Below are 27,092 nucleotides of genomic sequence, written 5' to 3'. Positions count from 1 at the left end.
GGATCATATCCATTCATTCCCTCAGCATCCACTAATGTCTGTGATGTATGTGCCCAATGATTAAGCATGTATAATCCTCTGAGCTAGATTGGTCCAATGATCATGATCCTCTGAGTGAGGAAATGCCTCCTCATCTCAGTCTTAAATATCCATCGTCTTACACTAAGATTGCCACCCTGTGTTCTAGATTCCCCAGCCAGGGCAAACATTCTGCCAGTATCTACCTTGTCAAGCTCATCAGACTTTATTTGTCACAGTAAGAATACCTCTCACTCTTCTAATCTCTACTGAATATAGACATAGTCTGCTCAACTTCGTAGGGTAAGCCCCTCTAAGAACCAGTCTAGTGAACACCAGTTGTATTACCCCTAAGTAAAGAATATCCTATCTTGGATGAAGAGATGAAAACTATACATAGTATTTCAGATGTGACCTCACTAAGCCCTGTACAACTACAGTAAGATTGTATTACTCCTATACTCCATTCCCTCTTGAATAAAAGTTAATACCCTAGTTGCTATCATAATTGCTTGCTGTAAATGCACAATGATTTTCTGTGATCTGTACGCAATGACAGACTCCTCTGAATGCCAATATTTCTCAATCGCACAGTATTAAATAAATATTCTGCTTTTCTACTTTTCAAACCACAGTCTATAAATTCGTACTTCTCCATGCATATTTCACATGCACTGTCATTACAGGATTTTAATCTGACTGGAGATTTGTGGCCAGTGGTGCTCTGCAGGGTTCATGCTGGGATCTCTGATGTTTGTAATACATATAATTGATTTGGAGGAGAATGTAGGTAACCTGATTAGTAAATTTGCAGATGACACAAAGATTGGGGAAGCTGCAACTAGTGAGGAAGATTGTCGGAGAATGCAGCTGTGTATAGACAGGCTGGAGACTCAGCTGGAGAAATGGCACATTCAGTTTAATCTGGACAAATGTGAGGTGATGCATTTTGGAAGATCTAATGGAGGAGTGAAGTATACAGTAAGTGGTAGAATCCTTAGTAGCTACAACATACAGAGTAATCTAGGCGTGCAAGTCAATAGTTCTCTGTAGGGGGCAATACTAGGAGACAAGTTGGCCCAGAAGACAAAGAGTACGCTTGCCTTCATTGGATGGGGAAGGCAGTATAAAAATTGGTATGTCATGTTGCTACTGTCGAAAATTTTAGTTCGGCAACATTTGGAATATTGTGTACAGTTCTGGTCACCACACTGCCAGAAGGGTATGCAGGCTTCAGAGACAGTACAGAAACAGTTAACCAGGATGTTGCCCAGTTTGGAAGGTATAAACTATGAGGACAGATTGGAAACACTTGGTTTGTTTTTACTTGAACATGGAGGGATGAAGGGTGACCTGATAGAAGTTTACAACATTATGAGGGACGTGGACAGAATAGATAGTTGGGTAAAAATGTCAATTACTAGTGGGCATAGGGTTAAGGTAAATGGAGAAAGTTTAAAGGTAAGTGCCTGGAATGCACTGCCACAGGATGTAGCAACGTTTATGAGGCATTTTGGCAGATACATGAATAGGCAGGAAATAGAGGGATACAGCCTGCAGAGAGGCAAAAGATTTTTAGTAGAATGGCATCATGTCTCAGCATATCGTGGGCCGAAAGGCTTGTCCCTGTGCTTTGTTCTTTATTCTCACCCTCCTCAATCAATCTTTTGATGTTGCATTTCTTCCTGGTTTTATTGGAAGGATTGGCCACAGCCCAGTCCCTGTGGAGCCAAAGTACAGTCTTACACTGAAGATCAGCCTGGTGTGTTGGATGGAGCTAACACTGTACTAAATTAGATAGTTTAAGAACATGATCCAGCTGCTCAAAATGGGGCTGCCATGAAAAATTGAGAGCATTTTAAATTTGGGTCCTCAAGCCTGCTGCATAAGTCAGTAAGATCATGGCTGATCTGAATTGTCTGAATTCCAGTTTCCTGTCTGCCATGCCATATCAGTGATATCAGTGACACACCACTCACTGTACCACTACCACCAGCTCTGGATGAATGTAAAGTGCAGGACTGTATGCCAGAAACAGCGGGCAGGCACACCTAAAGGAAATATACAGAATCAGGTGAAGCCACAATGCAGGATTACATTCAAGCTAACAGAAACCGTCTGCCAATGGATAGACCAAAGTGATCCCATGACTAATGAATCATTAAAATGCCACAGTCCCATCACATCCAATAATAAATAGTTCTGGACAAAAATAAGTAATCAACTGAAGGAAGAGGCTCCATAAATAGCCTCATCCTCATGGGAAAGCCCAGAATATTTGTGTAAAAGGCAAAGCTGAAGCATGTGACGTAAAAAAAAAGCACTTCAGCTAGAAATGCAGAGTAAGCTAATATCTCAGCCTCCACTTCAAGTCCCTAGTTTCACAGATGCCAGTCCTAAGTTCATTTGATTCACTCCATGTCGTATCTAGAAACAACTTACTCATTGCACGAAAGCTTATAGCACCCAATAGCATCTCAGCTGCAGTGCTAACAAAATGAGCTGCACCACTAGACAAGCTATGCCTGTACAGCTACAACACTGGACTCTATCTGACCAGGCTGAAAATTTCCCCGGTACATTCTGTTCTCAAAAAGCAGGACAAATCTATTTTTTAGCAAATTACTGCCCCATTAATTTATGCTTGACTATCAGCAAAGTGATAGAAGGTCTCATCAACAGTGCTTACAAGCATCAATTACTCAGTAGTAATAATACAGTGTGGAGCTGAAGGAACACAGCAGGCCAGGCAATGCCAGAGGAGTAGGAACGAAATTTCAACTTTCCTGCTGCTCTGATGCTGCCCGGCCTGCTGTATTACTCCAACTCCATACTGTGTTATCTTACAGCTCTTACTATCTCAGAATTACTCAGTGGTAACTTGCACAACAATACATGTTTGAGTTCCACCAGTTGTACTTCACTCATGACCTCATTATAGCTTTGGTTTAAAGGTGAACAGTGTTGTTGAATTGTAGAGGTGAGATGAGCTGCCCTCGACAGCAGGCAGGATTTGACAGAATGTGGCATCAAGGAGGTCTGGCAAAATTAAAGTCAATAGAAGTCAGCGGCAAACCTCACCACAGTTAGAGGCATTCCTCTCACAAAGGACGATGGTTGTTGGTCATCTCAGCTCCAGGACATCTCTGCAGAAGTTCTGCAGGGTTGGCCAAGCAATCTTCAGCAACGTCATCAGTGACCCTTCCACCATCATAAAATCAGAAGTGATGATGTTAACAGTTCATTGTTCAACACCTTTTGCAACTCCTGAGGGGCTAAAACAGACCGTGTCCACATACAGGAGCTACTCACCATTCAGATGTGGGCTGATAAATGGCAAGTAATAACTGTGCTGCACGAGTGTGAAGCAATCGCCATGTCCAACAAGAATTTCACCATTCTCAATATTCACCAGCATTGCCAACTGAACCTCTACCATCAACATCTTGGGATCACCAGAAACTGGTGCAGCAATGTACTGTGGTTACAGAGCAGGACAAAGGCTGGGGGCTCTGTGAGAGCAATTCACTTCATGCTCTCCATCAGTGCTTATCCCTCATTCATAAGACATAAGTCAGGAATGTGATGAAATACTCTCCACTTGCCTGAATGAGTGCCATTCCAGCAACACTCAAAAAGCTCAAAGACATCGAGCACATTGCTTGATTGGCATCCTATCCAAAACACACTAAACATCTGTCCGGCCATCATTGGAGCAAAGTGGCAGCAATGGGTACATACCATAAGATACACGAGAAAGATAAGGGTGGCAGATACAAAGCAACACCAGCATCCACACATTCAATACCAGGCCATACAACATGCTGAGTTGGGACACTCTTTCTTCACTGTCATTGGGTCAAAAATAGTGGATCTACCTACACCACACAGACTGCAGCAGTTCAAGAAGCCAGCCCAATACCACCATCTCTTGGGAAATTAGAGATAGAGTCATTGAGTTGTACAGCATGGAAACCGACCATTCAATCCAACTCATCCATACTAACCAGCTATCCGAAATTCGTTTAGTCCCATTTGTCGACACCTGGCCCATTGACCTGTCCATCCTCCCTGGACTGACCTATCCCCTCCCCACCTATACTCTCCTCTCCACCTATCTTCTCCTCTATCCATCTTCGGTCTGCCTCCCCCCCTCCTTATTTATTTCAGAACCCTCTCCCCATCCCCCTCTCTGATGAAGGGTCTAGGCCCGAAACGTCAGCTTTTGTGCTCCTGAGATGCTTCTTGGCCTGCTGTGTTCATTCAGCTTCACACTTTGTTAACTTCCTATTCATATACCTCTCTAGCTGCCTTTTAAATGTTGTAATTGTACCAGCCTCCACCACTTCCTCTGGCAGCTTATTCCATATACACACCACCCTCTGCATGAAAATGTTGCCCCTTAGATCCCTTTTAAATCTGTACCCTCTCACCTTAAACCAATGCCCTCTAGTTTTGGACTCCCCTACCCTGGCAAAAAGAACTTAACTATTCCCCATAAGCATGTCCCTCGTGATTTTATAAACCTCCATAAGGTCACCCTTCAACCTCTGACTCTCCAGAAAAATAGTTCCCTCTCCCTATAGCTCAAACCCTCCAACTCCAGCAATATCCTTGTAAATTGTTTCTACACCCTTTCAAGTTTAACACCTTTTCTTATAGCCCGGAGACCAGAATTGAACACAGTATTCCAAAAGTGGCCTAAACAATGTCCTGTACAGCAGAAACATGACATCCCAACTCATGTATTCAATGCACAACAAATAAAGGTGAGTGTGGATGAGTAACAAATGCTGGCCCAATGAGCAATGCCCACATCCCTTGAAGTATTCCAAACAAATTATTACGAGAAGTTACCATTGTAGCTGATTTGAACTGTTGTTTTGTATTTTCATCTTACTATCTATTCTCTCTCTAACTACATTTTGAACAATTTTTAGTCAACCTTTAAAAAAGTTGAATGTGTACAAAGACAGAAATATTCAGTGTAGTTTACAAAGGGATGCAAATATTAAATGTTTGCAATGTGTCATTGTGTAAGCACATAGTGGTCAATGTATCAGATCCTTTCAAAGTAAATGTCTCATTCTCTATATGGGAGTAACTGATGCTACTAACCAAGAAGCAACTTGGATGAATCCAGGTTTGCAGCAATACCACCTGGTACGTAACTGTGCTGTACCAATCACAAAGGTCCCAGGTTTGACTGTTGGTATGTGTTGAGTAAGCTGGTGTCAGCCAAAATGAATTTGGAAGATAATACAATTGGCCTCAATAACCTAAGACTTAGGAATAGGAAAAGTGGTGACTGCTTTTTCTGCTTTTTCTCAATGGTTAGGAAAGGTTTGGCAGTCATTTCAATGGTGTTTCCTAAGGATGATCTGATCAATAAGAACAGAAGCAAAATGGAACCTAGCTGTGTGACAGAAGAACGGCCTTAAGGTCTGCCAGACTTGTTGATTAGAAATCAACAATCTACCTCTGATTTCTGTATATGGTGAAGATTCAACTTTGAGTGCAGAAATTGTTTACTGTAACAAAAGGTTTATTACAGCCAAGGCATGGTCATTTTGAGCAGGCTACTTACCTGCTGCATTTAAGCGATGATCAGTTGTTAAAATGTACTGGAAATCTCACAGGGATAATTGTATCAAAGATAATCGGAACTGCAGATGTGGTGAGATTTCCAGATAACAAGGTGTGGAGCTGGATGAACACAGCAAGCTTTCCTGCTCCTAAGATGCTGCTTGGCCTGCTGTGTTCATCCAGCTCCACACCTTGTTATCTGGAAATCTCACCACATCTGCAGGAGGATCAGCCTCTATGACAGGCAGCCTTGCACCCAAGCCTTAAAATTTACACTTGGGGAATAATTGAACAGTTTTATTCTGTGATGACCACAGTAATTAAAAGCACTGTCAACATTTCCTGTTAATAAGTAAAGAAGACCATAAGACTATAACATATAGGAGCAAAATTAGGCCATTTGGCCCATCAAGTCTGCTCCATCATTCAATCATGGCTGATATGTTTCTCAACTTCATTCTCTTGGCTTCTTCCCATAACCTTTGAAACCTTTTACTAATTCAGAACCTATCTTTCTCTGTCTTCAATACACTCAATGACTTGGCCTCCACAGCTTTCTGTGGCAATGAGTTCGACAAATTCACCATCCTCTGGCTGAAGAAATTCCTCATCATCTCAGTTCTGAAGCATCGACTCTTTGCTCTGATGCTGTGCCCTCAGGCCCTAATCTCTCCTACTAGTGGAAACATCTTCTTCATGTCCACTCTATCCAGGTCTCTCAGTATCTGTAAGTTTCAGTGAGATCCCCTCTCATCCTTCTAAACTCCAGTGAATACAGAATAGTCACTTAGGTGAGGCTCCAAAGATACAGCTAGACCCCAAAAATGCCTTCACCTTGAAGAAAGGGAAAAGGAAGAAAATTAGAGTGAAAGAGAAAGATAGTGTTTTTTCCTTTTTTTTGCAGAAAGTCAATAACATCAGCAGCTTGGTATCCATAGATTCAATTTGTACTTCTGATTCGCGGCTATTTCATCGACAAGAATGTAAAATGAAGAATACCACTAATTAGAGTAAGAAACATGAATTAACAAAATATTTCCCAACTACAGAAGAGATGTAAACAAGGTTTTGCGTCACATAAAACATAATACCTTCTGCTCAATCTCCTTAGCTCTTACATGTTTGTATGAAACTCTGCCATTTCACATTATAAACCTGTGCACAAATGTGTTTGATGACAAAAGGCTTCCATCAAATGGAATGTGTTGCAGAACATTCAGGCATCATGCCACGATGATCTGATACAATAACTGACAGGAATGTCCCAGTGTACAGTGGCTTCCTGAAGTGTAATACTTCATAGTTTAGGTGAAAGGGGTACAGAGGGAACATCTGCCCAGTAATTTACAAGTACTTCATAAAAAACCATTTGGGTTTAAACTAGCAATGTGATGTTAAATACTGGAAACTAATTTCCCGTAAGAGTGCTCTCATGGGTCAAATAATACAATCCAGGTTATAAAGTCAATTGTTATGGCCTGGTAATTACAGTGAGTGATGTTAATTTATGAGTTGTCAATGCACATGTATCAACATTGTTTCCCTATTTTAAGGAAAGCATTAACCCCTTTATTGCTCCTGAGATGCTGCTTGGCCTGCTGTGTTCATCCAGCCTCACATTTTATTAACCCCTTTATTGTGATGAGTTAGCATTTCTATGAAAATAAGAGACAAGAATCTAATTGAAATATGTTTAATTTACAAAGCTCATTTGATATCATTGCTGTCAGTAATTTCCAAGCTCAAGACTACACTCTTGAATTTACCATATTCAGTTAATCAATCAGTTTTGAGACACTCTCAAGAATGTGAAAATAATAATCTTGAGTGGTGGACAAAAATAATGTCGGAAATGACTTGCAGAGCTCCTTTTTGATAGATCACCATATCTACCCATTCCTTACCAGAAATGTATCTAACTGATCTTAAACCTTTCTAAACTGGACACCTCAATGGCCTTAGCTGCTTATGCAATTCTATACTCTTGAGTGTCAAAAGATATTTAATGTTGTCAGTAATAGAATGGAAACTCTACAAAGTTCAAGCCCTCAATCAGGTAAAAGAACACTAAGTGTCTGATTGAGAATCACAATCTCCAGGCTAAATATAACTTGGTAGTTCTCCCAGAAAGTGTTCCACATATGACTCATACCTGCAGAAAAAAACGCATGAAAATTGTAAAATAATCTAAAAGAAAGGCATGCATTCCACAGAAGAAAGTTGTCGGAACCTGCTGAATTAATCTTTTCAGAAATATAGTCAAAGAAAATGTAATTTTTCAAATGTTAAGAACCTTGAAAAAAATTAATTCTGCATAATTTTTTTGTGGGTGTTCACGTGCCAATCTAATCTCTTCAGTGTTCTTGCACAATTCCAGCTTTTGATGGCGGTGGGGGAGGACCTGTTTTCACAATGTGCTGGTGGAATTTTGCATTAATTTAAAATGTAGCAGAGATGTGAAAAGAAATTAGTACAGTAATAAACCAAAAGAGGGGGAAAGTTGAAGTGCTACTGAATTTTAATGCAATCAGGAAAGTTGCCGAGGCAGCCACAATAAAGTAATGAAGAATGTAATCAGAGATTGTGAGGGGAGAAGGTGCAAGAGATATTGAATCTGGAATTTAAATTAGATACCATATAATTCCATTTCAAAGAAGGAAATGGAATTTTTAAGCATGGTAAAGAGAGATTAACTGAAGGCAAGTTTCATCAGAGTGAAAGACCTTTGTCTTTTGTGATTCTCATTTTGATCACATGGATTAATTTGAGGCAGTTAATGTCTTCAGTTATGGACACAGGATTGTAGCTGGGATAGATATTATGAAGATGATAAAAGATAATACCAGGGCAGCAAGCTGTCATGGAACATTTCAATTATTGTTATTGGCAGCTCAATAAACATACAGAAAAAGGTATGCAAACAGTGACTCAGAATGGACAACTGTTGAGATCAAGTTTACAACAAATGATACTCTTCGCTCAAGTTCAGCAAATATTATTTAATTTATCCACTGGTTTTGTATGGAACTAAGCTATAGACAGATGTTTTCTGAGTGTGCTGCTCTCTTTATTTTAAATGTGTTGATATCAGAACAGCCTAACGACACTAATTCATTCTTTTCCCAGAGCATTGCTTACACTTTTTTTTCTTCTCCTTAAATAATCTTTAATCATACAATTACTGAAGAAAACATATACTTGCTGTACTGTGTGTGCAGCAAAGTTTCACCAGGCTCATTTCCAAGGATGGCAGGTTTGTCGTATGAGGAGAGGCCAGGTCAACTGGGCTTGTATGCAGTGGAGTTTAGGAGCATGAGATGGGATCTCTTGGAAGCATATGAAATTGTAACAGGGTTGGACAGACTGAATGATGTTTCCCAGAACAAATGTTCACAGTCTGAGGGTATGAAGTAGACCATTTCAGACTGACATGAGACATTTATTCATGCACGCACTGTGGGATCCTCTACCACAGAGGCCCAAGTCACTGAATATATTTAAAAAAGAAATAAATAGACTTCTAGAGGTTGACAATGTCATGGAGAGACAAAGGGAATGACTACTCTGATAACTGCACTAAGTTTTGATGATATTTGCATTAAATCTAATGCAGTTAAGCTCCATAATCAAAAGCAAATGAGATAATTCACCAGCCAAGATCATGTTGAAAATTGGATTGGGCCAAACGTCATATTCCTGCTCTTATTTTCTGAGTTTTTGTGTTTCAGCTTTTTAAATCACCTGATCATAACCTCCTGTTTTGCCTTAATTTTTATCCTACTTGATGGTATGATTATACTTTTGCATAGTAATATTTTCCCTCTTAAAAAATCCTGAGCATATTTACATGTTGCAGTCAGTAGTTAAACATGAGCTATATGTAGGCTATCTTTTCCAGTTATAATTAATTTGAACTGAATTAGTAGATCTGCACTATGGGAAATCTCCTACATTCCTCGACAATCCAGTCATTATGTATGCTACCTGCAAATCGTTCCATCAACAGATAATGTTCATCTCAACCAGTTCCTGTCAACCGACACGCTTATCCGCCGAGCTGAACTCATCCTCACCCTCAACAACTCTTTTGATTCCTCCCACTTCCTACAGACAAAGGGGGTGGCCATGGGTACCCATATGGACCCAAGCTATGCCCGTCTCTTTGTAGGATACGTGGAACAATACCTCTTCCATACCTACACTGGCCGAAAACCCCACCTCTTCCTCCATTACATTGACGACTGTATCGGCGCCACCTCATGCTCCCATGAGGAGTTCAAACAGTTCATCCCCTTCACCAACACCTTCCACCCCAACCTCCAGTTCACCTGGACCATCTTTAACACCTCCTTCACCTTCCTGACCTCTCTGAATCCATCTCAGGCAAACGCCCAAAAACCAATATCCATTTCAAGTCCACCGACTCCCACAGCTACTTAGAATACACCTCCTCCCACCAACCTTACTGCGAAAATCCCCTATTCCCAATTCCTTCGCCTCCACAGCATCTGCTCCCAGGATGGGGCATTCCACTCCCCTACATCTCAGATGTCCTCGTTTGTCAAGGACCGCAACTTCCCCTCCGCCCCCCACAGTGGTTGAGAACGCCCTTGACTGTGTCTCCCGCATTTCCCACAACTCATCCCTCACTCCCCATCCCGGCAATAACAACCAAAAGAGAATCCCCCTCGTCCTCATGTACCACCCCACCAACCTCCAGATACAATGCATCATCCTCTGAAACGTCCACCGTCTGCAATCTGACCCCACCACCAAAGACATTTTTCCATCCCCGCCCTTATCTGCCTTCCAGAGAGACCACTCTCTCCGTGACTCCCTTGCCTGCCCCACACTCCCCTCCAACCCCACCACACCTGGCACCCTGCAATTGCAGGATGTGCTACACTTGCCCCCACACTTCCTCCCTCACCTCCATCCCAGGCCTCAAGAAGACTTTCCACATTAAGCAGATGTTCACCTGCACATCAGCCAATGTGGTATACTGTATCCATTGTACCCGGTGTGGCTTCCTCTACATTGGGGAAACCAAGCGGAGGCTTGGGGACTGCTTTGCAGAACACCTCCGCTCGGTTCGCAATAAACAACTGCACCTCCCAGTCACAAACCATTTAAACTCCCCCTCCATTCCTTAGACGACGTGTCCATCTTGGGCCTCCTGCAGTGCCACAATGATGCCACCCGAAGGTTGCAGGAACAGCAACTCATATTCCGCTTGGGATCCCTGCAGACCAATGGTATCAATGTGGACTTCTCAAGCTTCAAAATCTCCCCTCCCCCACTGCATCCCAAAACCAGCCCAGCTCGTCCCTGCCTCCCTAACCTGTTTCTCCTCTCACCTATCCACTCCTCCCACCTCAAGCCACACCCCCATTTCCTACCTACTAACCTCATCCTGCCCCCTTGACCTGTCAGTCCTCCCGATACTGACCTATCCCCTCCCTACCTCCCCACCTACACTCACCTTTACAGGCTCCATCCCTGTCTCTTTAACTTGTCTGTCTCCTCTCCACCTATCTCTTCCTCTACCCATCTTCGATCTGCCTTCCCCTTTCTCCCTATTTATTTCAGAACCCTCTCCCCATCCCCCTTTTCTGATGAAGGGTCTAGGTCTGAAACGTCAGCTTTTGTGCTCCTAAAATGCTGCTTGCCCTGCTGTGTTCATCCAGTTCTATACTTTGTTTCTCAGATTCTCCAATTCTGATTTGTGTTATGGTTGAAACCATTGCAATTCATCTAAGCAGCTGCTTTCGTCCAGGGCTGACCACTCCACCTTCATATACTTTATAGTGAAGTCCAAAGATGAATCAAGCTAATTGTAGCCATCTTTTCCTTCCTTAATTATCAGAAGGGTAAATGGCATATGTAAGGAATAGATTTAATTGTTGTTTTAAGAAGATTTACCTACTGTGTCCTCAGAACATTTATAATGGTGACGAAGTTACAGTACACAGCAATAAATGTCATTACTGTCAATCTACTCTGTTAATTGTTCCCATTACCAGATCAAATATTACTAAATAATTTACACCAGTAAAAGTCTTTGTGCATTTCCACTGCCTTTTTGCAATAGAACTAATAAGTAGTGACTATTTAGAAAAATCAACTTGCAGAACGGTACACAGAAGAGGTTTTGTTTGACGGAAAACCTTATTCCAAACACCTCAGCAACCCAGCAAGTGAGAGATGTACAGTTAGGTGAGTAAGCATAGTTGTCAGAAATCAGTTTTTTACCGTTATCTCAACATTCATTCTGTTCCATCTGATGTTCCCGCTATATTGTTCCATTCTCATGCATAATGCAATAATTGTTACAAAACGACTACTCTGATAACTGTACTACGTTTTGATGATATTTGCATAAAATCTAATGCAGTTAAACTCCATAGTAGGTTTTCTTTTGTTTTCAAAAGAAAATAGGACAAATGGTTAACTGTTATCACCACACTGTGAAGTACACTTTACTTTAAAGTATCCAAAACATTCTTGCAGCTGTAAGCAACCTGACAGCATTCCTAAAATCTGCATCTGGTTTTGGTGTTTATATACCTCTGTGTGTACCTATATTCATCTGCCAAATGTGTGGTCAGAGATGCTGCCCTCGGATTGGGCTGATCAATCAAGCAAGAACACACTGATTCCATGACCAGTGACATGGAATTTCTTTGATGGACAATCATACTCATTAGTGAATGATTGCCAACAGTGATACATCTAAATTGTTTTGTGCTTCTAAATTTTCTTTTAAACTTCTCTGGTATAATAACCCGAATGATATTGTGTTCTTAGATTTTCAAAGATCATTTAATAATGTTGCGTACGAAAGACTGCTTGCAAAATTCAAAGCCATGCAGATTCAAGCTGAAATCACTGAATAATTTGTTCCAAGAGCTATGGCAGCTTGCATAAGAGTAATAAGTGTGGTGCTCCTGACCTAGGAAAAAATGGTGCAATGCTCCATTCAGACAACCTCTTTAGGACTCCTAGTGATGCTAGACAATGAGAAACAAAGGACACAATCTATCACATTGAAGGTGCTACAGACACAAAATGTGAAAAGCCAGGGTGCTGAGTTGTGAGAAAAGACTGCGTAACACTGATCTACTCTATTCCGAAGGAGGTTTCTGCAAGTCTTCTAGAAATAAATTAGGTAGAACCTTATAGGGGCCTGAGCAACATTGGGCTCTTGTAAAACATGTAGCCTTATCAGGCAAAAAGTATGGCAAGACCCATCTCAACATCGAAACCATCTTGCTGTATTTTTCATATTCACTGCAAGTGGGATGTTGAGATTCTCACTCGGCAGCAGTGAGGTGCCAATTGACAGGGATTGACACTTGTTAAACACTTTGTTAATGTCACAACTCACCTCATTAATATTAAACCAGGAAGTGATTGCCATGTGGTATTATCGCTGCACTATTAAGCCAGAGACTCAGGTAATGTTCTGAGGACTTGAGTTTGAGTCTTGCCGTGGCAGATGCTGAAATTTGAATTTGATAAAAAATCTGGAATTGCGTCTAATAACAGCTATGAAACCATTGCTGATTGTCAAAAACAGCCCTTATCAATCACTGATGTCCTTCATCTTTACCTGGTCTGGCCTACATGTGACTCCAAGTTCACAGTAATGTAGTAACCCTCTGGTTAATTAGGGAAAGGCAGTAAATGTTGGCCTAAGTTTTTTAAAAAACTCCCATTTTATCAAAAGCTCGAGGGAGGGTACTATGTTCCAGACGAAGTAAAAGACTCAAGATCCAGTCTTCCATAGTTTCATGCAGTATTTGTACATAGTTTTTGTCTCTCCACTTAAGGAAGAATGTCCTGTTTGTGGAGGAAGTACAACAATGGGTTTACCAGGCTAATTCCTGAAATGTCAAGATTGACACGTGAAAAGAAATTGGATCAGTTAGGCCTGTGTTCTCCTGGAGTTTAGAGGAGTGAGGAGACATCACATAATGACCTCTAAAATTCTAACAGGACTAGGCAGCGTAAACACAGGCAGAGTGATCCCTATGACTGAGGGGTCCAGAACCAGGGATCAAAAGTTAAGGACACATGCAATTTTGCATTTAGATGAGGAGAAATTTCTACACCCAGAGAGTAGTGAGCCCAGGGAACACCTTGCCTCCAAAAGTGGTTGTGCCCAAAACTTAGAATGTTTCCAGGAAAGAGTTTGATGTAGTTTTTAGGGCTAAAGAAATCAAAGGGTAAGGGGCAGAAGCAGGAATAGGGTTCTGAGTTGGATGATCAAGCATGATTGTGTTGAATGGTGCGATAGGCTAAGAGCTGAGTGGCCTACTCCTGCCCCTGATTTCTATGTTTCCTCAATCACAGAGACCAGACTGTCACTTAAACATTAAATATAGGAGTTTTCTACCCATCAGTATCAACAGTCAGTGGACCAGTAAGTGCTTCCAAAATGATAATCATGCCAAGAGAAGTACACTATAATATAACATAAGTTTTTGAACAGTCCCAACTCCTTTGTTCCAGTATGTTGGCAGTTCTGCGGTCCCTTGACCACATGACCATCTATTATATGATAGGTGATATCACAATTAAACCAAGACCAATGACTTCCTGAAGCTGGAATCATAGGGCAATAATCAAAGATGCAGGGGCCCCACCCAAAATGTCAACTTTCCTGCTCCTCTGATGTGCCTGACTTGCTGTGTTCCTCCAGCTTCACCATGTATCGAGTCTGACTTCCAACATCTGCAGTTCTTGTTATCTCAAAGTCTGCCGACTGTTCCTTTGTCTTTCACAACGTCCTGTTGTTAATGCCTATGAGCAAAGAAGGACTTGGCTGACATCAGCTAAGTTACCCAAAAAAAGGGCTCTTCCTCTTGTGAATAGCTCAGTATTGCACTACTGGTGCTCAGGCAAATGTTTAATGCCACTTATTAATGCCTATTAAGTTTATGTAAGTTATTTTCTCACAAATTGCAGTCTCACAATTCCCTGCCAAAACTGTTAGTTGTTAATTGTCCTGTTTAATTTTCTGCAAATGTAAATATCTAACCTCAAACCTCTTGAAACCTCATCTCTTATTGAAATAAGAAGTTACACTTTTACAAATAAATCAGCTGTCTTTGGAGGAGTTTGAGTGATGTAAGGAGGAGCACTGCCAAGGTACCTACTTGCTTGTCCATCTCCTGTAGCATTTTGTTTCAAACAGAGCCCAGCCTTTGGAGACCAGTCATCAGTTGAAGAGTTCTTACCCAGCTCAGCAGCATAACACCAGGTCCGTCTGTCCTATTGCTTGAAACTGTGGTGTCCATTGGAAAGTTTAGGGTGGTTATTCATTATCTTTTGCTGACAGTAGCTAAATGTATAGAGAAATGTTGCTGCAGAGAAACAGAAAGAGATTGACAATGTGCTTATGTATTTCCAAGTCTCAGTCTTGCACCTGCTTTCTGCTAGTAATTGTACAGCTGTTTCATAAAGTTCTATCATGCCTGCTGCACATTTAATATGAAGTCACTTTAACACCAGCAGGTAGAGGAGGAGAATTAAGACCTAACCTGCTACAGGGAAACTGGTGCATGCTTATCAGCATTGAAAGTCCACGAGACATAAATATGAACCATGACAACTTGACATTGCAATCTATTTGATGTGTCATGAATATAATTAGTAGTAACCTAAATTGCCACCTATAGGAAGTAAAGGAAAAGAAAGAAAACTTGCTCTAAGTTGCTCTTAGATTGAAACTGCTAATGGGCTTTTTCACTTTCTATTGAAGTAGCTGTCGGTATTTGCAGCTTTAGTTTAGTTTCTTGAGATAGATCTTGTCACAGGCAAGATCAAAAATTAAGATTGTGCAATGCTGGCACATTAGCACCCTGGCAACCCAATGTACTGTTCCATGAGACAGGTCAAGGGTCTGACTCTATGCAATAAGTCCCAACTGTTTTCTTTACTCCTACAAGGGTATCCAGAAAGAAAAAACGGGAGAGCAAATGAAGGCAAGCCAGACTTTAACAGCTGATGCCTTTTAGATTTGTTATAAGATGTTGTATTGGTCTTTGGGTACTAACCGCTGCCAGCAAGAAGTTGGGGTACCAATCTTCCTCTCTATGTTGCATTGATTAGCCGATCAAATTATGAGTGGTACAGGATAAATTCCTGAAGAGTCTTAGCAAGAAGAGACCGTTTTCCTTACATAACTAGATATTGCTTATATTATCTAGTTAAGCAAAATTTCTGTCATCAGCAATTGCTGGAAAACCTCAGCAGGTCTGGCAGCATCTTTGTTTCTGATTTAAAGCATCCGCAGTTCTTCCAGTTTCTATCATCAGGAGCTGGGTAACATCAAATTTGTCTCCACCAGGGCCTTGAGCAAGATTAACTGTTTGTCCACACAAAGACAGTGTAACATTATCAGGTTGTGTGGATCTAATGCAATGCAATGTTATCTCATTTAGAACCATTAACTTTTACCATGCAAAAAAAAGAGAAATATTGAAAAGCCAGGGAAAGTTGGTCTAAGGAGTTACTCAAAGGTAAACTTAGTCTGGTCTTACCGGGACCAAAAGTATTGGTGCATTATCACTTGACATTTAAAACATAAACTAAGGACTCATTCACAATGGCAGATCAAAAGAAGTCTATAAAGGCAAATTTTTGCACCCAACCTTGCCAGAAATGATGAAATAAATGTGTTAATACTTATTCCAGCGCAATTTCCAATGTCATTGTTCTGATTATTTTTTCTTTGCCACTCCCTAAAGGAAAAAAAAACTTTCTGGAAAACAACTGAGCAAAAGTAGGACTTGCTCAGACTCTTCAGGAATTTATCCTGTACCACTCATAATTTGATAGGCTAATCAAAAGTAGGACAAAAGTAAGAAAGCTAATAGCATGCTGGCCTTCATAACAAGAGGAATTGAGTATAGGAGCAAAGAGGTCCTTCTGCAGCTGTACAGGGCCCTGGTGAGATCGCACTTGGAGAATTGTGTGCAGTTTTGGTCTCCAAATTTGAGGAAGGACATTCTTACTATTGAGGGAGTGCAGCGTAGGTTCACAAGGTCAATTCCCGGAATGGCGGGACTATTGTATGTTGAAAGATTGGAGCGACTGGGCTTGTATACTCTTGAGTTTAAAAGGATGAGAGGGGATCTGATTGAGGCGTATAAGATAATTCAAGGATTGGACACTCTGGAGGCAGGAAGCATGTTTCCACTGATGGGTGAGTCCAGAACCAGAGGACACAGTTTAAAAATAAGGGGTAGGCCATTTAGAACAGAGTTGAGGAAAAACTTCTTCACCCAGAGAGTGGTGGATATATGGAATGCTCTGCCCCAGAAGACAGTGGAGGCCAACTCTCTGGATGCTTTCAAGAAAGAGATAGACAGAGCTCTTATAGATAGTGGAATCAAGGGTTATGGGGATAAGGCAGGAACAGGATACTGATTGTGGGTGATCACCCATGATCATAATGAATGGTGGTGCTGGCTCAAAGGGCCGAATGGCCTACTCCAGCACCTATTGTCTATTGCCCATTGAGTTATTAAGAGAAAAATCTTTTGGATTATTGTATACCTTTAATTTACATGCATACCAGATATCCATGCTGTTAGCTGTGGTGAAACAGAATACAAGAAAAAAGAGGGTCACTGGACCTAAAACATTGACCCTCCTTTCTCTCCATAGAGGCTGCCAGATCTGCTGAGCTTCTTCAGCAATTTCTGTTTTTGTTTCAGAATATGAGGATTAAATATCTCACTGAATAGGAAAGCTGTTTCTCTCTCTCCAGTCAGTTACTTTGCCAGTGGCCATTTGAAAATGCACAAATTAAGACCTGATCTAGCTTGGTAGTAACGCCCATTACTGGAAAATAGTCTGGTGGTGCTCATTGTTAACATTCACATGAGGAATGACTGTTCATCCAGTGGACTGTTGATGCCAATGAAATATACCTGAAACACTCAGGAGAGAAACTGGGTGAGGAGAATCCAACTGAAATTAGTTTAGCATTCTCCGTCACGTTGCTAATACGATGCCTCTGTAGTGCTATGTTGTTGGAGGTTTGCATATTTTTAAGAATGGTCATTAGAAAGATTATAAAAAATGAAATGGAAGTATTATGCTAGAGAACTGGAATAACCTAAAGATTCAGGAGCATTGAAGCAGTAACTCTATTTTGTGTGCTAACCAGTGTCAAATTTGAGTCAATTTATTACCATTGAAACATTAAAAACTGAAAGGATTTTCTATTCCTTTGACTCCAATTACAGCACAAGTTAAAAAACAAATGAATAAGTGAATATTGTAAGCCAACAATAAATACAAACCTACAATTTTGATTTTTGATAAAAAAATTTCAATTACATTTTCAATCAAGACACCTCTTTAACCATGGTGTTACTATGTTTACAAAATGTAATATGATCACCTGCATTGACATTGCCTATTTTAATATTACAAGACTAACTTTTAATATTTTTGTGTAGGCTTCAGTAGCTCGGACAGTATTCATTGTTCGTCCCTAATAGCCCTTCCTCTAGTATAGAGGAGCAACTACAGTCTATCTTCATTTTGTTGCAAGAAGGGATCTTGTTGTGAATGAGAACTTTGAGGAGCAGGAAAACAGGCTTGACAGATCAAGATTGAGGAAGTTGATGTGCTGGAAATTTTGGCAAACATTAAAATTGATAAGCCCCCAGGGCCAGACCAGATTTATCCTAGGTTGCTCCAGGAAGCGAGAAAGGAGGTTGCTAAGCCGCTGGCGAAGATCTTTGCTTCCTCACTCTCCACGGGAGTCGTACCAGAAGATTGGAGGGAGGCAAATGTTGTTGCTCTTTTCAAGAAAGGTAATAGGGAAATCCCTGGAAATTACAGACGAGTCAGTCTTACGTCTGTGGTCAGCAAAGTTTTGGAAAGAATTCTGACGGATAGGATTTATGACTATTTGGAAAAGCATACCATGATTAAAGGGAGTCAGCATGGCTTTGTGAGGGGCAGGTCATGCCTTACAAATCTTATTGAGTTCTTTAAGGAAGTCACGAGACAGGTTGATGAGAGTCGAGCAGTAGATGTGGTGTACATGGACTTCAGCAAGGCATTTGATAAGGTTTCCCATGGCAGGCTCATTCATAAAGTCAGGAGGTATGGGATACAGGGTGATTTGGCTGTCTGGATTCAGAATTAGTTGGCTGACAGGAGGCAGACAGTGGTTGTAGATGGTAAGTATTCTGCCTGGAGGTCAGTGCTGAGTGGTGTCCCGCAGGGCTCTGTTCTTGGGCCTCTGCTCTTTGTAGTTTTTATAAATGACTTGGATGAGGAGGTTGAGGTGTGGGTTAGTATGTTTGCTGATGACACAAAGGTTGGAGGTGCCGTTGATAGTATCGAGGGCTATTGCAGGCTTCAGTGAGACATTGACAGTATGCAGAGCTGGGCTGAGAAATGGCAGATGGAGTTCAACCTGGATAAATGCGAACTGATGCATTTTGGAAGGTCGAACGTAAAGGCTGAATATAGGATTAAAGGCAGAATTCTCGGCAGTGTGGAGAAACAGCGGGATCTAGGTGTTCAAGTGCATATCTCCCTCAAAGTTGCCACCCAAGTGGATAAGGTTGTTAAGAAAGCATATGGTGTTTTGGCTTTCATTAACAGGGGGATCGAGTTTAAGAGCCGCTAGGTTATGCTGCAGCTCTACAAAACCCTGGTGAGACCACACTTGGAATATTGTGTCCAGTTCTGGTCACCCTATTATAGGAAAGATGTAGAGGCTTTGGAGAGGGTGCAAAGGAGGTTTACCAGGATGCTGCCTGGACTGGAGGGCTTGTTTTACGAGGAGAGGTTGACTGAGCTCGGACTTTTCTCTCTGGAGAGAAGGAGGAAGAGATGTGACCTGATCGAGGTGTACAAGGTAATGAGAGGCACGGATGGAGTCGCTAGCCAGAGACTTTTCCCCAGGGCAGGATTGACTGCCACAAGGGGTCATAGTTTTAAGGTGTTAGGAGGAAGGTAGAGAGGAGACGTCAGAGGGAGGTTCTTCACCAAGAGAGTTGTGAGCGCATGAAATACTTTACCAGTGGAAGTTGTGGAAGCAGAGTCATTAGTGACATTTAAGTGACTGCTGGGCATGCACACGGACAGCAGTGAATTGAGGTGAATGTAGGTTAGGTTATTTTATTTTTGCATTAAAATTATTCCACGGCACAACATTGTGGACCGAGGGGCCTGTACTGTGCTGTGCTTTTCTAATCCAGTTCCGAAGATGGTGAAGGAGAGTCAAACTGGTCATTGTAATCAGTCCCGAGTTCAGACATGCTGATCTTCATTTCTCTTGTTTTTTGGCTTTTTTGAGGTTAGCTCAAACACAGAAAGAAAACAGCACAAAAGCAACCACTGAAAGAATGGTGGAAGAGGAAGAAAACCTGCACTAGCCAAGCCGAACTCGTCCTCACCCTCAACAACTTCTCTTTTGACTCCTCCCACTTTCTACAGACTAAGTGGGTGGCCATGGGCACCCGCATGGGCCCCAGCTATGCCTGCCTCTTTGTAGGTTACGTGGAATAGTCCCTCTTCCGCACCTACACAGGCCCCAAACCCCACCTCTTCCTCCAGTACATTGATGACTGTATCGGCGCCGCCTCTTGCTCCCCAGAGGAGCTCGAACAGTTCATCCACTTCACCAACACCTTCCACCCCAACCTTCAGTTCACCTGGGCCATCTCCAGCACATCCCTCATCTTCCTGGACCTCTCAGTCTCCATCTCAGGCAACCAGCTTGTAACTGATGTCCATTTCAAGCCCACCGACTCCCACAGCTACCTAGAATACATCTCGTCCCACCCACCCTCCTGCAAAAATTCCATCCCCTATTCCCAATTCCTCCGCCTCCGCCGCATCTGCTCCCACGATAAGACATTCCACTCCCGCACATCCCAGATGTCCAAGTTCTTTAAGACCGCAACTTTCCCCCCACAGTTATCGAGAACGCCCTTGACCGCGTCTCCCGCATTTCCCACAACACATCCCTCACACCCCGCCCCCGCCACAACCGCCCAAAAAGGATCCCCCTCGTTCTCACACACCACCCCACCAACCTCCGGATACAACGCATCATCCTCCGACAGTTCCGCCATCTACAATCCGACCCCACCACCCAAGACATTTTTCCATCCCCACCCCTGTCTGCTTTCTGGAGAGACCACTCTCTCCGTGACTCCCTTGTTCGCTCCACACTGCCCTCCAACCCCACCACACCCGGCACCTTCCCCTGCAACCGCAGGAAATGCTACACTTGCCCCCACACCTCCTCCCTCACCCCTATCCCAGGCCCCAAGATGACATTCCATATTAAGCAGAGGTTCACCTGCACATCTGCCAATGTGGTATACTGCATCCATTGTACCCGGTGCGGCTTCCTCTACATTGGGGAAACCAAGCGGAGGCTTGGAGACCGCTTTGCAGAACACCGCCGCTCAGTTCGCAACAAACAACTGCACCACCCAGTCGCAAACCATTTCCACTCCCCCTCCCATTCTTTAGATGACATGTCCATCATGGGCCTCCTGCAGTGCCACAATGATGCCATCCGAAGGTTGCAGGAACAGCAACTCATATTCCGCCTGGGAACCCTGCAGCCTAATGGTATCAATGTGGACTTCACCAGTTTCAAAATCTCCCCTTCCCCAACTGCATCCCTAAACCAGCCCAGTTTGTCCCCTCCCCCCACTGCACCACACAACCAGCCCAGCTCTTCCCCTCCACCCACTGCATCCCAAAACCAGTCCAACCTGTCTCTGCCTCCCTAACCTGTTCTTCCTCTCACCCATCCCTTGCTCCCACCCCAAGCCACACCCCCATCTACCTACTAACCTCATCCCACCTCCTTGACCTGTCCGTCTTCCCTGGACTGACCTATCCCCTCCCTACCTCCCCACCTATACTCTCTCCACCTATCTTCTTTTCTCTCCATCCTTGGTCCGCCTCCCCCTCTCTCCCTATTTATTCCAGAACCCTCACCCCATCCCCCTCTCTGATGAAGGGTCTAGGCCCGAAATGTCAGCTTTTGTGCTCCTGAGATGCTGCTTGGCCTGCTGTGTTCATCCAGCCTCACATTTTATAATCTGGAAAACCTGTACTGTTTTCTATCAAATTTGTTGAAGTTTCTCAAGACAAAAATAAAGCAATTGACTTTGGACACATAAATACTTGACTGAGCTTGCATATCATGAGTCATGGCCTCAATATATATTTTAGTCGTACATTACTTGTGACAAAATATATAAAGAGTCTGTAAAAACTAATTTCTCATTAAATTTGCACTTTATATCTGTAAAATGATTAATAATTAATACCAGGCTTTGCACCACTGTCGGAGATGCAGAAATCAGGCTCAATGATGTTAGTGCAGAAGCTGCTACTAATTCATTATTATAAAATTGTTATAGTGTTGTTACATTATTTTATTCAATTGCATCTGTTTCATGTACACTTCATTACCATTAATGCAAATTTAGTTGATTGCATGCCGTTCCCTACTACTGTAATTTAACTGAAATAAGCTGCGGGGCATATACGCATTAAAAGAACTCCAGCTGTTGGTTAGGGGTATATGCAGTGCTTTTCTTTAAGTATTCTGTCCAATTCTAATTTCCCTGCAGTAACTGGAATTGTGTGGTTGAATTGAAAGAGAGTATATCTGATAAAGTGACTGTGGGTTTATTTGTGAATCTAAGTGAAAAAAAAATTGGGTTTGCTTAAATTGGTAGGTAACAAATGGTTTCAGAGCACATTGGAGCAGAAAGTTTGTGCTGTGAGATAGCAAATGCATATGTAGGTTGCGCTTTACCTATTTTTGCATAGTGGAAGAATTGAAAGTGCATTTTAATTTACACAAGAGTTACTTTGGCCAAACTGTCACATTCTTGCCTTCAAAATATACTTTGCAAAGATCCACTTGCTGTACAGATCCAAAATTCTGGTATGGAGGTCATCTCTAGTGTTACCAATTATCTAATGCATTGTTTTGCAAATCAGTTTCACTGATTTATCACTCCTTGGTCACATCTCAACTTGTGAAATTTGCCTTCTAACGTAAAGGAGAGAGAGAGCTTCAGAAAATCGCAGTATATTGTTACATATATATGTTGAATTAGTAGAGGTAAAAATAAAATCTATGAATATTAAAAATGTGAACATTTCAATTTTCACATTTAGTGCATTGACAACTGTATCTGATCGATTCTAAACATTCAAAGTCTCAAATTGAAACAAGATACAAGGCATTAAAAACTACCTTGATGAACATAACTGTGGTAGATGCCTATTGAGAGGAGGTCCTGCAACACTGATAGCATTTCTGCTTCTCAGGCGAAAACTCCAAGACTTGATGGTTATGGAAAATGGATAAGTAACAGAGCCAAAACTGGTTCATTATCAATCTGTAAATCCTTCCATTACACGAATGTCCAGTGCTAAGAGCAGGAAAATCTCATGGTCAACCATGCCGAATACAGTGTGAGAGGTAATGGGAGCTGCAGATGCTGGAGAATCCGAGATAACAAAATGTGGAGCTGGATGAACGCAGCAGGCCAAGCAGCATCTAAGGAGCACAAAAGCTGACGTTTCAGGCCGAGACCCTTCATCAGAAAAGGGGGAGGGGGAGAGGGTTCTGAAACAAATAGGGAGGGGGGGAGGCAGATCGAAGATGGATAGAGAAGGAGATAGGTGGAGAGGAGGCAGACAAGTCAAAGAGGCAGGAATGGAGCCAGTAGAGGTGAGTACAGGTAGGGAGATAGGGAGGGGATAGGTCAGTCCGGGGAGGACAGACAGGTCAAAGGGGCAGGATGTGGTTAGTAGGTAGGAAATGAGGGTGCGGATTGAAGTGGGAGGAGGGGATAGGTGAGAGGGAGAACAGGTTAGGGAGGCAGGGATGAGCTGGGAAGGTTTGGGGATGCAGTAGTGGGAGGGGAGACTTTGAAGCTTGTGAAATCCGGTACATTGATGACTGTATCGGCACTGCCTCATGCTGCCACGAGGAGCTCGAACAGTTCATCCACTTCACCAACACCTTCCACGACAACCTCAAGTTCACCTGGGCCACCTTCAACACATCCCTCACCTTCCTGGACCTCTCTGTCTCCATCTCAGGCAATGACCTTGAAACCAGTAGCCATTTCAAGCCCACCGACTCCCACAGCTAACTGGAATACACCTCCTCCCACCCACCTGACTGCAAAAATTTCATCCCCTATTCCCAATTCCTTCGCCTCGCCGCATCTGCTCCCAGGATGAGGCATTCCACTCCCATACCTCTCAGATGTCGTAGTTTTTCAAGGACCGCAACATCTCTCCCTGCAGTGGTTGAGAACGCCCTCGACCGTGTCTCCCGCATTTTCCACAACACATCCCTCATACTCCGTCCTGGCAATAACAACCAAAAGAGAATAGCCCTCGTTCTCACACACCACCCCACCAACCTCCGGATCCAACGCATCATCTTCTGAAACTTCCGCCATATGCAATCCGACCCCACCACCAAAGACATTTTTCCCTCCCCACCCTTATCTGCCTTCCGGAGAGACCACTCTCTCCGTGACTCCCTTGTCCGCTCCACACTCCCCTGCAACCCCACCACACCCAGCACCTTCCCCTGCAACCGCAGGAAGTGCTACACTTGCCCCCACACCTCCTCCCTCACCCCCATCCCAGGCCCCAAGATGACTTTCCACATCAAGCAGATGTTCACCTGCACATCTGCCAATGTGGTATACTGTATGCATTGTACCCGTCGTAGCCTCCTCTACATTGGGGAAACCAAGTGGAGGCTTGGGGCCCACTTTGCAGAACACCTACGTTCGATTCGCAATAAACAACTGCACCTCCCAGTCGCGAACCATTTCAACTCCCCCTCCTATTCCTCAGATGATGTGTACATCCTGGGCCTCCTGCAGTGCCACAATGACGTCACCCGAAAGTTGCAGGAACAGCAACTCATATTCCACTTGGGATCCCTGCAGCCCAATGGTATCAATGTGAATTTCACAAGCTTCAAAATCTCCCCTCCCATGACTGTATCCCAAAACCAGCCCAGCTCATCCCTGTCTCTCTAACCTGTTCTTCCTCTCACCTATCCCCTCCTCCCAACTCAAGCCTCACCCCCATTTCCTACCCCATCCCGACCCCTTGAACTGTCCATCGTCCCCGCATTGACCTATCTCCTCCCTACCTCCCCACCTACTCTCACCTTTACTGGGTCCATCCCCGCCTCTCTAACTTGTCTGTCTCCTCTCCATCTATCTTCTCCTCTATCCATCTTCGATCTGCCTTCCCCTCTCTCCCTATTTATTTCAGAACCCTCTCCCCCTCCCCCTTTTCTGATGAAGGGCCTCGGCCCGAAACGTCAGCTTTTGTGCTCCTTAGATGCTGCTTGGCCTGCTGTGTTCATCCAGCCCCACACTTTGTTAACTCTAATACAGTGTGATATGTTTTAAATTATAGCCTCTGTCTATAAGCCAGTAAGCTGTTCCAGGAAAATCCAACTTTGGAAACAGACCAGCATGACACAGGCAAATAAATTGCTCAGTTCTTCATTCAGGTTTTCTATTATCAAGCAAATGAACAATAGTGACCAGAGAGACTCAAGTTTCTTCCTCAGTCTTTCAAAGTTATCTAACTTGAAGCGGAACAGGAATAAAAGCACAATGACTTAATTTGCCTTAACACCCACAGGTTTGGGAGATGAAAGGTCACCTGGGGCAATCCTCAACAGTATGTCACCCTATAATTTTTTTTAATGACCATGCATGCATGATAACTGAAGGGGGTGACATGTTTACATCCTGCTGGGTCGCAGAGCAGCTTGGAAAGAACATTGGCTTCCAGCTGCCTCAGAATAAAAATGCATGTGAGTGGGCCCCAAAGCAGTAGGTTTGGCTTTGATGCCTCTAGACTCTCGAGGACAGGTAATAATGGTCAACAGATGCAGGCCTAGACAACAAAACTCACATCAAATGACTAAACTAATAAAAAATCAAGTTGCCTTATATTAACCGCTGCCAAGGGTCATACTGAGTAGTTAACATGTCACAGAAAGGTGTCAGTGAGACAGTATTCAGGCCACTAGGGAAGGGGAGAAATTTGACAGTAATAATAAGTAGTAAACAAAATGTAACTGTTTCTTAATTTAAAAAGAGAATGGGGCAAACAACCTTTAATGTCAAGGGTGGATCTGTTACTCCTTTACTGCCTTTACAAGTCTGTCTACTTATGTGGGCACTGCTGCCATCTTAAGACAGAGTAGAAAAGTGAACCTGAGCATTAAATGTGTTAGCAGAAATTGAATGAGTGAAATGCATTTTCCCTTGTAAATGAGAGGTGCACAAACACAAACTCAAATCATTACTACTGTACATTCCAAACAATAGTCCATGTTTCAGTATCAAGCCAAGAAAAAGAATTGCTTTACACACAAGATGCTTCTGGTGAAGCTATCTTAAAATGCATCCAACAGGCATCATAATTTATTCAACAATGACGTTTTTGTTTGCGAATGCCTTTTTCTGCATTTAACGTACTTATATGGGGAAATCATTAATTTGCAAATATATATGATGTGATTAAACAGAAATGGTCACACCATCTACATTTTAAAGTGAATATTTCCGAAATCAAAATGGTTAAGAGTGACAATATGGATATGTTTGAGATGCAGGGTTTTTTTTTGGTAAACACAAAGATATTACTAAATGTCATAGTGTGAACCAGCAAGGATTTGGTAAGCACCTTTAACTTTTGTTCCAGAAGACAGAAAATTGTTTGTGGGCATGCTGAACAAGCAACAGTCGGAGGAGGACGTACGCAGACTATTTGAAGCTTTCGGTAACATTGAGGAATGCACAATCCTTCGAGGGCCTGATGGAAATAGCAAAGGTAAGACTCTAATGCTCGAGTGTAAAAGCAGCTGCCTTCTAGTAGCTTAACATAAGCTTTCTTACAGCAACGGGATGTGATTTAAACTAGGCCTCAGAATAGTGAGCTACTTGATGATGCGAATACATTCTCTTTAGTATTTAAACAATGTTATTCTATTGCCTTTGACTGAGAAAGAATTGTTGTTTCATAAAGCAAGAAAAAACTTAAAAGGGCATTGTTGTCTCAGAACAGGGAAATGTTAATGATGAAAATCAAAGGAAAAGGGTCATAATCAACCAGTAGAGCCTATGAAGACGTTTACTGATACAAATGAACCATTCTGTTTGTCATAGTTGGGTACTTCTCAGCAATTTGATGGATCATGGGTGTACTCTCTTCATTTCCCCTTCCCTTCTGTGTCTTTCAAATCAATGTCTTGATAAACCCTTATTGTTCAAGATTCTACAAGCACCTCCACGTTCAATGGACATTCTTTAATTCCATGCCTTTGTAGTGAGCAATCATATGCTGCTCAATAATACATGGATTGGCTGTTGCCCAAGCTCATGTACAGATGTTTACTGATCACCCTGTTC

General features: G+C 42.5%; 1 protein-coding gene across 15 annotated transcripts in view; it reads left to right on the top strand.

Moving 5' to 3' along the window:
* The window catches only part of celf4 (CUGBP, Elav-like family member 4), a 1,237,212-nt gene that overhangs the window by 864,641 nt on the left and 345,479 nt on the right, over positions 1 to 27,092 (top strand). For 10 of the 15 annotated variants that reach the window (XR_009446241.1, XR_007247548.2, XM_048530867.2 and 7 more), the window contains exon 4: positions 26,386 to 26,514. Coding sequence is in view for 13 of the 15 variants with exons in the window: in XM_048530867.2 (XP_048386824.1) it covers positions 26,386 to 26,514 (129 nt within the window). In the remaining 2 variants the exon portion in view is untranslated. The remainder of the gene's footprint in view (positions 1 to 26,385; positions 26,515 to 27,092) is intronic. The other 5 variants (XM_048530893.2, XM_048530849.2, XM_048530876.2 and 2 more) reach the window with 1 other exon arrangement.

This window comes from Stegostoma tigrinum, chromosome 1, assembly GCF_030684315.1.
Source record: "Stegostoma tigrinum isolate sSteTig4 chromosome 1, sSteTig4.hap1, whole genome shotgun sequence".
Taxonomy (NCBI): Eukaryota; Metazoa; Chordata; class Chondrichthyes; order Orectolobiformes; family Stegostomatidae; genus Stegostoma; species Stegostoma tigrinum.
This window is presented reverse-complemented; position numbering and strand designations above follow the sequence as displayed.